This window comes from Alexandromys fortis, unplaced genomic scaffold (genome assembly GCF_014885135.2).
Source record: "Alexandromys fortis isolate MF-2015 unplaced genomic scaffold, M_Fortis_MF-2015_v1.1 scaffold_38, whole genome shotgun sequence".
In the NCBI taxonomy this organism is placed as follows: Eukaryota; Metazoa; Chordata; class Mammalia; order Rodentia; family Cricetidae; genus Alexandromys; species Alexandromys fortis.
The window spans coordinates 12,508,907-12,525,808 of record NW_026067916.1 but is presented as its reverse complement, the minus strand read 5'-3'; the positions used below and the strand labels follow the sequence as shown (position 1 = coordinate 12,525,808).

The 16,902-nt window shown below is 46.6% G+C and overlaps 2 protein-coding genes across 2 annotated transcripts in view; one reads left to right on the top strand and one right to left on the bottom strand.

Annotated features, from left to right (window-relative positions):
• The window catches only part of Slc26a5 (solute carrier family 26 member 5), a 34,492-nt gene extending 17,652 nt beyond the window's left edge, over nt 1–16,840 (top strand). Inside the window, exons 7-17 of the mRNA XM_050139870.1 lie at nt 3,425–3,572; nt 4,854–4,967; nt 6,130–6,207; nt 6,851–6,946; nt 7,134–7,240; nt 11,026–11,095; nt 12,199–12,291; nt 13,280–13,387; nt 14,254–14,454; nt 15,117–15,171; nt 16,305–16,840. Coding sequence (XP_049995827.1) covers nt 3,425–3,572; nt 4,854–4,967; nt 6,130–6,207; nt 6,851–6,946; nt 7,134–7,240; nt 11,026–11,095; nt 12,199–12,291; nt 13,280–13,387; nt 14,254–14,454; nt 15,117–15,171; nt 16,305–16,498 — 1,264 coding nt within the window. The 3' untranslated portion in view covers nt 16,499–16,840. The remainder of the gene's footprint in view (nt 1–3,424; nt 3,573–4,853; nt 4,968–6,129; nt 6,208–6,850; nt 6,947–7,133; nt 7,241–11,025; nt 11,096–12,198; nt 12,292–13,279; nt 13,388–14,253; nt 14,455–15,116; nt 15,172–16,304) is intronic.
• On the bottom strand, nt 9,192–9,513 carry LOC126500175 (60S ribosomal protein L37a-like). Its single transcript, XM_050139872.1, has one exon. The coding sequence runs from the start codon at nt 9,471–9,473 to the stop codon at nt 9,195–9,197; it is 279 nt and encodes a 92-aa protein (XP_049995829.1). The 5' UTR covers nt 9,474–9,513; the 3' UTR covers nt 9,192–9,194.
• Nucleotides 16,841–16,902: the final 62 nt, after the last annotated feature.

Here is a 16,902-nt window from a genome sequence, read left to right as displayed (position 1 = left end):
TCTCTCTCTCTCTCTCTCTCTCTCTCTCTCTCTCTCTCTCTCTCTCTCTCTCCCTTCTAAAGCAGCAGAGCCAGACTTCTACCCAGATGTGGGGCACCGAGGGGAGCTGTCCTGTCCCATCAGGCTGTGCCCAGCCAGGAGTCTCCAGAGAGGCAGAGAGGCAGAGTGCTCTCACCCAGAGACCTCCCTCCTCGGAGCCAGTACTTAGGCAAGATTTCCAACTGCAAACATCAAAACCAAAAATCAGTTTCATGAACATGTTTTTTTTTTTAATAGTGACTCAGGGCAAAACCATGACAAGTTAGTAACTTCATTTTCAGTTTAGACTGAGAATTTGTAAAAATACTTCCATATCCACTATCCCAGTTGAGGCGTGTAGAACCCTGCTGACAATATATATTGTTATCCCTGCTTTTCATAAAAAAAAATGCCTCATTTATTCAGCCCTTGCTTACTGAATGCCTACCATGGGCCAGGGAGACAGCAGTTACAAACAAAACAAGCACACAAACAAAAAATGTCCTTGCCCTCTGAGAGCTTTGTGACCTGCCGGACACAAATAAGCAATCAGCAAAAAGAGGTAGAGAGAGCTGAGGAGAAAGGATACCGGGTAAGAGAAGGGCGAGCCGAGTGTTGGGAAGGCTTCCAGGGAAGGTGATATTTCAGAGACCTAAGTGAGCTGCTGGAGGAGCAGCCCTGGGGTTGGTCCTCTGACACCGCATCTTCTTTTTCCATTACCTCACCCTGACTCTCCAACAGTGAGCCCCGCGGTGCTAGTCTTTGATTCGATCCGGTAGATAATTCTACTAGGTTACTAGTTACAGATAATTTAATTAAATGAGAAAGTCTGACATTTAGATTTCTCCTTTAAATAAACAAAATGAAACGAAAAGCCACTGGTAGGTTAACATCGGTGTCCCTGTGGCTCATCCTCCATGCCTTCCCTCCCCCTGGGACCCTGCAGCAGGATGCATTGCCTTGCTTCATCAAAGGGAGTTAAACTTTAAAAGAAAAGCGATGGTTTTACCTCCGGAAGCTTGGCTACCTGGAAACTTAACCTCAAGAGCCAGGCAGTGGTGGCTCACGCCTTTAGTCCCACCACTTGGGAGGCAGAGGCAGGTGGATCTCTGTGAGTTCAAGGCCAGCCTGGTCTACAAGAGCTAGTTCCAGAACAGGCTCCAAAGCTACAGAGAAACCCTGTCTCAAAAAATGAAAGAAAGAAAGAAAGAAAGAAAGAAAGAAAGAAAGAAAGAAAGAAAGAAAGTTACCCAAAACCAAGCAGATGTTCAGATGCGGCACACGCACCTTCACTCCCAGCTTGTGGGAGGCTGTGGTAAAGGGAAGGTACGCGTGAGGCCAGCCTGGGCTACACAGTGAGCCGGAGTCATCCTGGGCTAACAGTTGGGGGCTGGCTGGCATCTTCTTTCCTCATGGTGTCTCCAACAGAACAGCCAACTCTTTTTACATCAGAGGGGAAGCAGTGGGTTTCCCAGGCTGTCACCTTTTCTACATTCTGTCTGTCCCGTCAAGTGTGTTGAAGCTTATGTTTGGGGTCACTATGACCAAAATACCTAACAGGTTAAAACAAAACAACAAAACAAAAACAGAAATAACGCAGTGCAGGTTCGCGTTGCTCAGAGTTTCAGAGAGACTTGGTCACAGCAGGTGAGGGTGGGGGAGGGGCAGCACAGCGTTGGCAGCAGGTGCAGGCATTAATTCCACAAAGGGCAGCAAGCTGGGAAGCAGAGAGCACAGCAGAGAACTAGGGGTGTGGTTGACCTTCCAGGTCCTTCCCCTGCTAGCCTATCCTCTATACAGGCTTACCTCCTAAAGGCTCGTGACCTTCAAAGTGCCAGGAGCTGGGGACACTGTGAAGTCAAACCAGCACAGCCTTTCATGCACATTTGGCTCGGAGGCTTCCTCCAGGGAAACGGACCTGGCTACACACTAGCTACGCACTGGCTACACACACTTACACAAGGATTCCTCTAGAACTTTGGTGAAAGCGCCAGTGATTGTCACTATTGCATTCTGTGTGTCTGCAAAACCAGTACCATAGACATAACAAATTGTGCTGCCAGCCTTAAGAAACAGCCAGGGCTGGACAGCCCACAGCAACAGACATAGCCAGGGCTGGACGGCCCAGAGCAGTGGACATACATAGCCAGGGCTGGACGGCCCAGAGCAGCGGTAGCTGGTGAAGGCCTGCACGGCTGGACTTGGTGGAACATTTTCCTAGGCGGCCCTTTTTCTGCAGGGCAACCCTTCATCTCTCTCTTTTGCAACAGAAGTTGCAAATAAAAGTGCTTTCTTCTACTCTGGAGCCTTCAGGGAGAGGGTCACACTCTGGAGGCGTCTTTTCTATTGTTCCACCGCTTCCCTGGCTTCTCTTTAATGGTAAGAATCTCTTTAGCAACCTGCTTTATCTGAAACAGCTCTAATGTGCTCTCTGTCCTTTCCTGGACAGCCTGCTCGTTTACCTAAATTCTCACTACCTGGCTAAAAGCAGCGCGTAGTAACCATGCCACAGCTGAACTATCATACTGTCTTGACGTTTCCTCCACCAAATCATCCATCCATTTCCCTTCTCATTCCTCCTCATTCATATTTTCAGGACCTGGCTCCAAGCATCCAGATTCTTGGCCAAGTGCAGCACAAATCACTAATTCTCTTTAGATAACATGTTCCCACCGGAAACATCACGAGCTCAGCCTTCGTATTCACATTCCTATCCACATTTTGAACTTTCAAACTCCCAACAGAACCAACCAGGAAGCTCTCTTTAGAATTCTAGGGTTTATCAAACCCACAGCTTAAAGCTATTCCTTAGTCCTCCTCAACATCAGTTCTAAGGACCTAAGAGTACCGTCTCTTCCGGGTTAGAACTCAACCGAAGGGACAGGGACACAGGAAGAGCAGAGGGGAGATGTGAGTCTGTTGCCAGGGCAACAGTTCTCACCGAAGCCGCGCTTGTCCCAAACTCTCTCCACCCTGAAGCCTGGCTCGGATGTCTGTGGCATCTGAATACTCCACCGCCCCTGCCTTCACCCTAGGCTTACTTAGACCTGACATCAGGCATTACCTGCTATAAATACCTCCGCTCCTGATCCACACAGATAGCCTATCCCGCAGAAAGTCGCTCCGCAGCATGGACCAGCAAAGGACGTGGGCAGCAGGAGGGCCCTTCTTGCTGCCACTAAGAACCTACAAGTACCCGAGCACTGGGCATTGCATTGGGAGGCATTGCTTGCATTGCATTGGGAGATAATGCCGCTCCCTGCGTTCCGCGCCCCCCCCCCCGCATTCCGCACCCCCGCGTTCTGCCCCGCCCCCCGCGTTCCGCCCCCCACCCCACTCCCGCCCCGTTCTGCGTGTTTACCTGCACGGTCGCAGCTCTTGAGTTAAAGTCGCCTTGGCTTTTCAGGCTACTCCCACCCGCCAACCCGGACACCAGTCTCTTCCACCTCGTGTACGTGGATGCGATCGCCATAGCCATCGTTGGATTTTCCGTGACCATCTCCATGGCCAAGACCTTGGCAAATAAACACGGGTACCAGGTTGATGGCAATCAGGTAAAAAAATTGTCAGTTTCACACGGGGAGTTTCACTGGGGCGCGAGCTGCTGGAGGCGTCAAGTTTAGTAGGGAAGCCTTCATCTGGTGCGGGACACATTTGAAGCACGTGTTTAGTTGACCCTGCAGTGTGCTCCTCCCTCCCTCCCTCCCTCCGTCCCTCCGTTCTCCCTCGCTTCTTCTTTCTCTCTCCCTTCCACCACTGCCGCACACAAGGTCTCACACAGGCTAATGACCTGGAATCCGTTATGTGACCGAGGCTGGCCTCGAACTCACAACAGCCCCGACTGCTGGGATTTTGTCTTCTCTTTGCTGCCTTCTTTTATGATATAGCCGCCGGTGGGTGTTTAATCCAAACACCACGACTTGCAATCTTGCTCTAATGTCTATTTTAGTTCGTTGCATTTTCCCCCCACATTTTATGGCAGATTCTTTATAAATGTTACAAAATAGCAAATCTTCGCATAGAATGAGAATCCTTTCTGAGAAAGGTCAAACAAATACTTTTTATTTTATCTTATTTTATTTTGTTTTCAAGACAGAGTCTCATTATACATCTCCTGCTTGCCTGGAACTCACTATGTAGACATGGCTGGCCTTGAACTCAGAGATCCACCTGTCTCTATCCCCCAAGTACTAGAGTTAAAGGCGTGCACCACTATGCCCAGCTGGCAGATACTTTTTCTTTACACAATGGCATACCGGTTATTTTAGAGGCACAGTCTCACTCTGTAGCTAGCCAGCCTCAAACTTGTGGTACCCTGCCTCAGCCTCCAATTACTTTAGACACGTACAGGCATCCTTGTGCCTGTACGTGTCTAAAGGAACCAGATACTCCACATTTATATAAAACCAGCCTAGAAATTCCAAAGTAGCACTGAGAGCAGGACTCCCAGGTCCAAAGAAGACACTAGCATGAATTTCGTCACAAGCAACAGGCCACACATCTAAAAGACGCCAGTACTCATGTCTCCGGAACTTTCTCTTTCGAAAAGTATTTTCTCGGCTTTTTTGCAGTCTTTTTAAAGCCCTGTTTGTGTAGAGAGTGGGTTTGGGAAAGAGGGGGTAGGTAGGAATCACAGCATTTATCTCCAGCACAATACAAATCCAGTTTTCCTCCCACTGTACGATATGCCGTAATTCCGATTTTGGACTCATGCTAAAGAAACAGCGTTTGCGGAGCGAAGGGGCAGCCTGTGCTGCTGACGGGGTGTATCTGATGCACTCTGGGCTCCTCCCTGAGAGTGACCGTCGCCTGTGCTTTGTTCCCACACGGAAAAGGAGCTCATCGCCCTGGGGATCTGCAACTCCATCGGATCGCTCTTCCAGACCTTTTCGATCTCGTGCTCCTTGTCGCGAAGCCTTGTTCAGGAGGGAACAGGAGGGAAGACGCAGGTGCGTACACGACAGGGCCTCTGAGAACTGGCGGTCTAGACGGTGACGTGACGCAGGTGCGTACATGACGGTCTAGACCGTGACGCAGGTGCGTACACGACAGGCCTCTGAGAACTGGTGGTCTAGACGGTGAGTCTCTTAGTTCTGTTCTGAATCCAAATAATGCGACCTGCAGAGCTACATTCCAGTGAGCTGTGTCACAAATCAGAGAAAGACATGACTGGTTGAAGCAAATCACACATGCACACACGTGTGCGCGCGCGCACACATATACATGCACACACATGCACATACGTACACACATATGCACACACAGAGACACAAGCGTGCGCACACATATGCACATACACACGTGCACACGCGCACACATGCACAAACATGCACACGTGCGCACATGTATGCACATGCGCACACACATGTATGCACACATGCACACACGTACACATGTGCCCATACATATGCACATGCACACATATGTACACGTGTGTCCACACATATACACATGCACAAGCACACACATGCGCGCGCACACACACATATGCACACACACGAATCTATAGGAAGGAGGCACCTTCTCCAGTTAAATTGGAAGTTCCATGACACTCCACCTGCTACAGTAAACCTTAAATGTTCAGACATGAGATTTTTCTGCCAGCCTGATGCTGAGTCTGACCATGACGCTAGCTCCATCCAACGGGACATTCACACGATGATAGAAGTGTTTATTCTTTGCACCATCCAGCATAGCTGCCATGAACAAGATGTGGCTATGCAACCAAGACCTTTCATTTCAATGTTTAAAAACTGAACTCATGGCATGTGATGGGCAGCTGCCATATTGGACAACAAATGCTAGACTCTGTCCCTGATCTCAGGTTGGCACCCAATGCCATTCTCCACCTCTGATGAGCTTTTGGCCAGGATGTTTCTGTAATTCAGTTCTGTTTAAAAGCCGTAAGAGGAACTCACTGTCTAGGAGTGGGGATGGGTGTGGGTCGGAGGTAAAGAGCTAGTGTTGTAAGTCTATGTGATGCTTTGGAAGACTTCTTTAAACTGCTGTGCTCTTGGTTTTCCCGTGGTGAAAATGGCCAAGATAAGCCCAGCCAGTGCCTACTTTTGACTCTGGTCTCAAAGCCTCTTCTGTGTGTCTTCTCCCATCCAGCTTGCAGGTTGTTTGGCCTCGTTGATGATTCTTCTGGTCATATTAGCCACCGGATTCCTCTTTGAGTCACTGCCCCAGGTGTGTAGTGGGCTTGGTGGGAGGGAGTTCACGCTGTTCTGTTCCTATTCTGTGGCTGTCTTGGGGGGTTGGGCTTTTCTTCTATTCACTGTAACCTCAGCAGGGCAGTAGTGGCGCCATAGCAAGGACCCGGTCCTGCCCTTCACCTACCGAGAGCTGCACATCCTTGACCTGCTGGCCAGTTTCCTCATCTGTAAAGGAACATTTGGGCGGGCTGACCCCCAAGACACCTTCTGCTTTTGACCCTCAATGGCCTTACATTTTCATTAAAATTCTGAGATGACCTACAACAGTTCGTTTATTTGCTGATTGTATTACATCTAAGAGAAATCAGGAAAAAAGAATGAAGTCATGAGGAGGAAGACTATAGACGAAATAATTCCTGTGGCCGCCAATTTTATCCTGGACCTCTTAGCTGTCGTGCAGATTTTCTGGTAGGGCACACACCTGGTTTTCTAGGACCAACTTTAAATGACCAAACGCTGGAAATCCTGGTGCCCACAGCTTCAAAGGTGCCCCGAGTGCTCCATAAAGCTAGGCGGGACAAAGGGGCGGAACGGGCAGAGGGAAGGCAGTGAGAAGTCAGCAACGGAGGCCCTGTGGTCCCCACCGGAGAGACAGGGATGACTGTGCTGTGTTGCAGGCTGTGCTTTCGGCCATCGTGATCGTCAACCTGAAGGGGATGTTTATGCAGTTCTCAGATCTGCCCTTCTTCTGGAGAACCAGCAAAATCGAGCTGGTAAGTAAAGGGGGTTGTGCGTTAGAGGTCAGCAGCTACCAGCAGCATGAATAAAAGCATGAGAAAGACATTAATGCCGTGAACTTGTTATTCAGGTGAGGCGTGCATGGGTGTGCGCGCATGCCTGCGTGTGTTTCTTATGGAATTATTAACATGATTCTCTAGAAGCCTTTCGGCTTTCCTTTAGACCATCTGGCTTACCACCTTTGTGTCTTCCCTGTTCCTGGGGTTGGACTATGGACTGATTACGGCTGTGATCATTGCTTTGCTGACTGTGATCTACAGAACACAGAGGTGAGTGCCTGGCTGACGCAGTGCAAGTGTCCTGATGTTGTCTCTCACTCTTTGGGGGCCTTCCATGCAGCCCTCAAATAAATACAGGGACTTATTACTACTTATAAATGCTCAGCCTTAGCTTGGCTTATTTCTAGCCAGTTTTTCTTAAATTATGCCATCTACCTTTTGCTTCTTGGCTTTTGACTTTCTCTATTTCTGTGTATTTTCTATGCTTCTTCCTCCACGGCTAGCTGGCTGTGTGGCTGGGTGACTGGCCCCTGAAGTCCTCCTCTCCTGTTCTTATTCCTTGATCTTTTCTCTCTTTTTCTCCTATTTATTCTCTCTGCCTGCCAGCCCCGCCTATCCTTGCTCCTGCCTCGCTATTGGCCATTCAGCTCTTTATTAGACCATCAGGTGTTTTAGACAGGCGAAGGCTCACAGCTTCACAGAGTTAAACAAATGCAACATAAAAGAAAGGAAGACATCTTTACATCATTAAACAAGTGTTCCACAGAATAAGTAAATATAATACATCATAAAATACTTCTCCACCGCCGTGTTCTTCACCACAGCTGAAGTTACAATTGACTAGAAGAAAAAAACACACGATAGGACACAAGCCTGGCATGTTCAGGGCCCTGGATTCAAGCCCCAACACCTGAAGGGGCGAGGGGGATAAAAATAATTCCATTCAGTTGTGTGAGATGCTCTACTATGCCATGGTTGAAGGAGACCTGGCAAGGGTCTTATTCTGAGAGCCTGAATGCTACCTTCATCCCTGCTTGCTCCCCTCTTCTGAGTCCATCACGGTTCGTCAACACCGTGGCGCTAACTCTGCGTCTGCTCTCACAGGTTCTAGCTGCCCCTCCGCTCTGAGCTTCCGGGCTCTGTCATCCCTTCTTCCTGCTGAGAAACTGGGTCCACTGGGGAAGGCATAGAACAACCTTTCAAAACAAGAGCTTCACATGTGAATAAGGGGAGCAGAGATGAAGGTACCTTAAAGTGGTACCACCCATTCAGCTTAGGGAAATGTTTGTTCCACCTGTCATACACAGGTCAGAGGTCAGTCTGCCTGTAGTTACAAGTCACAGGATGGTCCTTTAAGTTTTGAAAGGCCCCTTGTGTGGGATTATTGGGGGATGTTAACCCTTTGCCTGCAGAACAGCAGATGCTCCTGCTGTCTAGGTAGGAAGAGAACATTTTCATCACTGAAATGACATAAAGGAAAAACGTAAAGAACATGCGGTCTCAGTTGAGAACGGAGTTGACTACTTTAATTAACACATTTTAAAACTATTGTCCATTTTTCACCTTTTTAATTTTATTTTATGTGTGCAAGTGTCTTTGCCTGTGTGTACATCTGTGCAGTGTGCACACACCCAGTGCCTACGGAGAGCAAAGAAGGGTGTTGTATCCCCTGGAATGGGAACTGTGGGCAGTTGAAAGCTGATTTACCGGTGCTGGGAATTGAACCAGAAGCCTCTAGAGGAGAAGCAAATGCTCTTAACGACTGAGCCATCTCTCTCCCGCCCCCTGCTGTCCATTTTCTCTTAAAGAAGTTTCCCCCATTGTTATACAAGCTCTTACTGGAATATAGAGGAGCTCCCTCTCTCAGAGCTCTGGTAAGTAGTGTGCTTAAAGATACCTAGGGGGCTGAGGGTGAAGCTCAGGGGTAGAGTGTGCCCTTTCCAGAAACGAGGCCCCAGACCAGCCCTCAGCTCCAGGACAAACAAGGTCTGTATCCTCTGACAAACCACAGCATAGAATCTGGGAAGTAAATGACTCATTCTCTTTACTGAGTCGGGTTTCATGATTTCTTATCAACGGTTGTTCTTTGCTTTATTTCTTTAATGGTACACTTCTTCGTCTCCCTCAAAATAATTAGAATTGAGTTTTTTTGTTTTTTGTTTTTTGTTTTGTAAATTAACCCATTTATTTAGTTGGCTGTGCACTATTGTAGTTAGTAGCACTTTTACTGGTCTTTCAGTTCCTTCAGTCTTCTGATGGCAGACTTCACTGTGACGGCAGAAGTCGTGTTGTAGGTCCAGGCCCCGCCAGCCACTGTCTTCATGCAGGAGCCATAGTGCCCGATGCCAACGGCTCGTCTCTTCATCTTGGTCTTGCCACAGAAGGAGCACGTGTACTTGGCGTGCTGGCTGATTTCAATTTTCTTCACCATTTTCCGGAGGGAGGCACCATAGCGGGTCCCGTATTTCCCAACGATCCCGACCTTCTTGGTGCGTTTAGCCATGTTGCTGGAACCTAAGCCAAGCACGGAGAGCTAGAATTGAGTTTTATGTCCTGTCCTTTCTGGTTGTCCTGGAATTTTGCAGGTTGGCATTTGGGAGACCATCGCTCAGAATACCTGTCTGTTCTCAGTTGCTTCTTATTCTAGAATTAGGGCATCCGTCCAAGAGCCAGCTACTACACATTGGTTTTGGTGTTGTCTTGGTTACGGTTTCTCTTGCTGTAATGAAATAATGTGACTAAGAGGAAATTGGGGAGGAAGGGTTTATTGGGCTTACACTTCTTCATTGTAGTCTATTGTTGAAGAAAGTCAGGACAGAAACTCAAACAGGGCAGGAACCTGGGGGCAGGGGCTGATGCAAAAGCCATGGAGGGGTACTGCTTACTGATCTGATCCCCGTGACTTGCTCCGCCTGCTTTCTTAAAGAACCCAGGACCACCAGACCAGGGATGGCCCCACCCGGAATTGGCTGGGCTCTCATCGATCTATCACCAATTAAGAAAACGGCTTAACTACAGCCTGGTCTTAAGGAAGCATTTTCTCAACCGATGTTCCCTCCTCTCAGATGCCTCTGAAAGGACATAAGACTATCAAACTGACACAAAGCTCTCCAGCACAGGCATTTTCCAAACGCTGGGGTGGGTTCCTCTGAGGACACAGCCCAGAGGAGAAGCCTGCGTTCTACAAACCATTCCTAACTTTGAACTTTGGGTGTTATGGCTACAATGGAGTCTGTCTTTCACCTAAAAGTTCATGCTTTCGTTAGCTTTGGAAAGCCTGATAAAATAACTACAATCTTCCTTGAGTTGATGGTTGTTGAGGTTCTGCTATGCTGCCCCCAGACAGGCGAGGCTCTCGCGCTGTTGTGGTCAAGAAGACATTATCCTTCCCTTGTACACATTGGTCTTCCTCTGAGGATGAAGGCAAGGAATAGGGATGTGGACAATGATAATTAGTAAGAGGGCAGTGAGTGACTATAGCTGCTTACATGCCTAGCTCTTTGTGAAAGTCAATGGTCTGTATCTTTCCATCCACACAACCCAAGGACTGTTAGCATCCCCATTCCACAGGGTGGCTGGGAACCTTAGTCCACAGCCTGTGATGAGACAATGATTCACATGTGGTTCTTCATGGATCTAGAGGCTGGTTCTTGTTTGTCTTTGGGGACATGATTTCTCTGCGTATCACTGGCTGTCCTGGAACTCACTCTGTAGACCAGGCTGGCATCCAACTCAGAGATGTGCCCGCCACTGCCTCCCAGGTGCTGCACACCACCACTGCCCAGCTTCAGAGGCTGATTCGTAGGAACTTTATCATCTTCATCAAACTGGAACACATAGTTATGCGTGCTGCAGGAGGTGCGGCAGGCTCCACAATCAGCAAAGAAAACCGATGGATGTTTATGAAACGAGACTTCTTCACTCTGGGTACCCACTGACCTCTGCTGGGACCAGTAGGATCTAGACCTGTACAGAAAGGGTGCCCGAGCACTCCAGGGGTCAGGGCAACTCTTTCCTCATTTGCCAATTGAACTGCTCCTTTGTTCTCTCTACAGCCCGAGCTACAAAGTCCTGGGGCAGCTCCCCGACACCGATGTATACATTGACATAGATGCGTTTGAGGAGGTAGGACCTTTCTCTGATACCTTACCTGAGTGTGAACTTGTGGCGGGGAGTGTATCTACCTACGGGGAAGGAGAGAAGGGGAGACGTCTGTCTCACCGTCTGGACGTCTGGATTCCATTTTGTACTCTATTAATACCTAATATACCTGAGGTGTATGAATTACCCCACTTCCTGATGTTCGTTTTCAATAAGAGTGGATCTATAGAGTTACGAACCCTACGGCTGAGGATATCTTGTGTGCACATGGCTTTCTTTTGATGAGTTCAAACCAACGGAGAAATGCCATTGTTAGTCATGCTAAGACCTAGGCGGAGGGATGGCGGCCCTCGCCCACTTCATCTTCAATAGTTAGATAGAACCTCAGCCTTCTTTGATTTTGATGTTCTTGTCATCTGCAGAATCTCAAGGACTTTATAAAATCTTTGAAAGCTATTTTATTTGTTTTCTGCTTGAGGAAAGACTGAGATTCACTGTAAGATGTTGGGAAATGAGCCTGGTGTCAGAATAGACATTTCTCTATTCATTACTAAACTCTAACTAGCATCTTCAGGTTCCATGAGGCTTCTGGAGAAAAAATTCACTCTGCTTGAGTTGATTGCGGATCCAACCAAGCGAATCTGTGTTCACCTCGTTGGCCTGCAGTCCCCATCTGGCAATAGCCTAGCGTTCTTCTCCGTTTTCTTTCCTCGATGTTTCCAGTTCTTCCTTGTGTTTAGTGGTTTAAAAAAAAAAAAAAAGAAGCCAAGATTAACTCATAAAATAAATAGGAGGATGTGTGTTTTCTAAGCTTTCAAATGAGGTGTGGCAGTCAGTCCTGTGGTCCTGGCTCCTCGTGAAGCAGAGGTGGGAGGGTTGCCTCAGCCCAGGAGAGGGGGCCAGGCCTGGGCAACAGAGTCTCACATGAAGCCTTTACTTTGTAAGTCTCCTTTTGAGTTTTTGTTGAGTGATGTAATTTTATCTAAACACGGTAAGCGGGCCCTTCACACTTTCTGTTGTCAAGGGCCCTCTTTCTGTTTCATCTCCATGTTGGAGGAGGGAACTGACTGCAATCTTGATTCTGAAATGTACCCAGCTGTTAAAATCGTTAATGTTTTACTTCTCAGGTGAAAGAAATTCCGGGAATAAAAATATTCCAAATAAATGCCCCAATTTACTATGCAAACAGTGACTTGTATAGCAACGCACTAAAAAGAAAGGTGAGCGCCTTTTTGATTATTCATTAAGAGTGATAAATAAAAATAAAAACAAAATTTTGATTTTTTTTAAATTAGAAACTAAAAGTTGATCATTTCTGAGGCAGGCGTTGTGGGTTGGAAAAGAGTAAAGAATTGCTTCTCGACCTAGAGTGAAATATACAAAAAATTCACTATAGTAAGCTTTTTGGGTTTGTTATTTGTTTTGTTTTCTTATTTTGTTTTTCAAGACAGGGTTTCTCTGTGTAGCCCTGGCTGTCCTGGACCTCACTCTGTAGACCGGACTGGTCTTGAACTCAGTGTTCCACCTGTCTCTACTTTCCAAGCGCTGGGGTTAAAAGTGTGCACCACCACCACCCAGCTATTTTAAACAGTTCTAGGTGCACAATGCGGTGTCTGTCGTTCAGTGCGTTGCCATGGTTACGCCGCCATCAGCTCATTCCTTTGTCACGTATGTTCTTTAAAGAAATGGGAAGGTAGTCTCACTCTAAGGTCCCTGTGGGCTGTGATCCCAGCTCAGCCTTCATTACCCACAAGGACAAGCGCAAGAATCTCACAAGTCCACATTTAGTAAAAACCACTGTTTTTTCAAGTTCTTTAGTGTCTGCTAGTCTTGACTAAAGAGAGATGGCTCAGTGGTTAAGAGCATTGCCTGCTCTTCCAAAGGTCCTGAGTTCAATTCCCAGCAACCACATGGTGGCTCACAACCATCTGTAATGGGGTCTGGTGCCCTCTTCTGGCCTGCACGCAAACATGGAAGGAATGCTGTATACATAATAAATAAATAAATAAATATTAAAAAAAAAAAAGAGTCAGACCAAGAAGATAAGTAAGGGCTGTCACTGAGTTCAGGACGTCTGAGGGAAAGGTTGGGAAGATAACGTGGCCCAGCATGCAGCTGGCCAGGGTGAAAGAACTGGGGATTTAGTGGCGTTCGCGTGGGTTCTTGGGACTAACGAAGTGTAACTCTGCCTACCTTGTCTTCGCAAAGACTGGCGTGAACCCAGCGCTCATAATGGGAGCAAGAAGAAAGGCCATGAGGAAGTACGCGAAGGAAGTCGGGAATGCCAACGTGGCCAATGCGACCGTTGTCAAAGTGGTAAAAGATCTTGTAGTTTCTCTTTTTCTCTTGATCTGCATGTCCTCCCTCTTTAACCATGTTAAAATCTAAACATGGCATGAACTTGCAAACACGGGGACAGCTCTAGGCTTCCTCCATATAAATACATCGCAAGGCTGGGTGAGCTGGTGCCCATCAGGGGGCAGAGGCCAGCCTGGGATGTATGAGATCTATCTCAAAAGCAAAATAAACAAGACCATGATACAGTCAGTTATGAGGATGCTGATGAAATAGGCCATGAGAGCATCGTTTGAAAAGTTAAAATAACACAGTACCATAATAAATTTGACACTATACTTTGTTCAGCTGATGATTCAAAACCCAAAGACTAGTTCTTGCTGTTGGACTTCTGGTAATGTGGCCCGTCAGGCTGACGTCAATAGGGACTATTTTCTAAGTTGGACGGGGAGTGGGAACAATGACTGAGAAGAACAGTGTGTACAGACTAGAATAAAGGGGAGTGTGTATGCCTGAGGAAACTTAGCTAAATCTGAATAAATACACATACTGAGTTTTGAGAACACATGAATTTATTTTCCATTATAAACTTCTCTTATAGGAAAAAAAAAAGGTGAGTTGATTAGAAAATCCATGACTTACGGTGCTGGGGAGGTGGCTCAGCAGTTAAGAGCATTAGCTGCTCCTCCAGAGATCCTGGGTTCGACTCCAGCACCCACATGATGGCTTGCAACTCCAGTCCCAGGGGTATGATGGCCTCTTCTGGCCCCCGTGGGTACTGCATGCACATGGTGCACAGACATACGTGCAGACATGTCACTCATATACATAAAGTAATTAATTCTAAAACATAAAGGAGAAGATGTATGGCCTCAATTTTGACACAGGATGCAGAGGTGGATGGAGAAGATGCCACGAAACCTGAAGAAGAGGATGATGCGGTAAAATACCCCCCAATAGTCATCAAAACAACATTTCCTGAAGAGATGCAGCGATTTATGCCCCAGGGGGAAACCGTTCACACTGTCATCCTTGACTTTACCCAAGTCAATTTTATCGATTCCGTCGGAGTGAAAACTCTGGCCGGGGTAAGTACCACCTGGAACAAGTCATCCAGTGTCTGTCCACCCAGCTTTCCGCCCATCACCTCAGGGGCAGGGACCAGAGCCCCTTGTCTGTCAGTTCTTACTTTGTGGATGCTTTTGAAACTTCTGGTTATGGACATTTTTTAATGTAGAGTATAACTTGATGATCTTCATGTGCAGCCCTCACTTAGCTGCTAGAGTATAACTTGATGATCTTCATGTGCAGCCCTCACTTAGCTGCTAGAGTATAACTTGATGATCTTCACGTGCAGCCCTCACTTAGCTGCTAGAGTATAATGAACAGTTTATGGCCAGTCTGCCTTCATGAATTCCCAACACTACACCCTAGATGTCCCATTATCTGTTCATATCTTAGTATCTATCTCCACAATATTTATTTAAAAACCGCTATCATAGTGCCTTTGTTACACCAGAATAAAATTTAATAATGCTTTCATACTCTTAGTCGCTGTTGGCATAGAAACCAAATAGGTACAAAATTACTTTAGCTTATTAGCCTCAAGGTGCGTAATTGCTGAAGCTAAGAAGCCTGAGGAAATGAACCTGAGAACCTCGCGTATCGTTAGCCCATATCAGTGGAAAATGACTTGCTGCATGTGAAGCAGGGCCAAGAAAAGTTAAACTTGGTTTCGATATCGTTACAGATTGTGAAGGAATATGGAGATGTCGGTATTTATGTGTACTTAGCCGGATGCAGCCGTGAGTACACCTTAGGATGGGAAAGCCTTTTTATTTTAGATTTATTTTATGTGTATTGGTGCTTTGCCTGCATGTATGGACATGTACCATGGGCATGCCTGGTGGCCACAGGGGTCAGAGGAGGGATCAGAACCATTAGAGCTGCAATTATGAATTGTTGTGAACCATTGTACTGATGCTGGGACCCGAACAGGGGTCCTCTGCAAAGGCAGTGCCTGTGGCTCTTGAGCCATTTCTCCAGCCACCAGGTGGAGAAAGTTTTAATATTCTCATTTTTGGTGGTTGGGTGGCTGGTTGGTTTATGTTTTATTTTGTTTTGTTTTTAGAACTAACTACACTTGTCATTTTCCCCTATAATTTAAACTTTTCTACAGACTAAAAAAAAAAAAAAAAAAAAAAACACTCCTCTGAAAAATCACCATAAAGCCAGTTTTGAAATCAGTTAGCTGCAGGTGTTGAGACGGCCTTCTGGCCTAGAGCCGGAAGACAGGAGTTGGTTGGAGTTTCCTGTTTCAGTAGCTACTACACACAAGTCATGATTCTGTCGGGCTTTCTGCTGGTTAGGACTTCCATCCAGTGGAATAGCTTTCCTGCTGCTTTTGTTTTATATTATATCTTGGTTGAGAAGGGGCTTAAAATCTACACAAAGACATCATCGTTATTATTAACCTGTGAAGTCGGTGAGAACATGAACGCCAGCCGCACACGTCAAAGGCGCCTGGCAGAGAACAGGTTCTCACAGAGGAAGCAGTGATGTGTAAAATGGAGCAGCTCCCATGGAGAGCAAACAGACAACAGCTTTTGAGTTACAAATTCAACCAATTCGCATCTTCCTGTAGACACCCAAATGGCACGTGTCATTTGTCCATTACCTCATCATCTATATAAACAAAAGTCTAGAAAAATCTTCAGAGTCAAAAGGAACCCGATGGGGGCAGGTGTGAAGGGTCTTTAACACCTTCAGGAGGCAGAGGCAGAGAACTCTGAGTTCGAGGCCAGCCCCTGGTCTACAAGAGCTACTTCCAAGACAGGCTCCAAAACTACAGAGAAGTCCTGTCAAACACACACACACACACACACCAAAGACAAAAACAAACTGTGGAATGTGAAATATGTTTCTTTTCTTTGTATAGCACAAGTGGTGAATGACCTCACTCGCAACCGGTTTTTTGAAAATCCCGCCTTAAAAGAGCTTCTGTTCCACAGTATCCATGACGCAGTCTTAGGCAGCCAAGTCCGAGAGGCAATGGCCGAGAGAGAAACCTCAGCTCCCACTCCCCAGGACGACATGGAGCCCAATGCCACACCCACCACACCCGAGGCGTAAAGGACCTGCATGGGGTTTGCGCCTCTCCTGAACTCTGGACCTACACACTTTCTCCTCTCCACCCTAGTTAAGGCTTGATTTGGAGGGTGAATGATAAGATGTATCTAATACTTGTGTTGTTTTAATCGAATGTTTCAAAGATTAACTGGCCTTTTACACTTACGCAGTGACACTTCTATTATACCTTAGTGTTATGTTTGTTCTGTTTTTTTATTTTTATTCTCACTTTTGATTTATTATCTATTAACCTTTAGAAAGGTTACAGATCACGTGAAATGACAAAATTAGCATATGTCTTAAAATCTGTATATAAAATATAAATTACTTCTAATTTCAAACTCATATTTTTGTACTACTCAATCTAAAAGAAGGAAATAAAGGAAGGGAGGAAGGGAAGGAGGGAG

Coding starts and splice junctions, on each gene's coding strand:
- LOC126500175 (XM_050139872.1), bottom strand. CDS start 9,473: ATGGCTAAACGCACCAAGAAGGTCGGGATCGTTGGGAAATACGGGACC.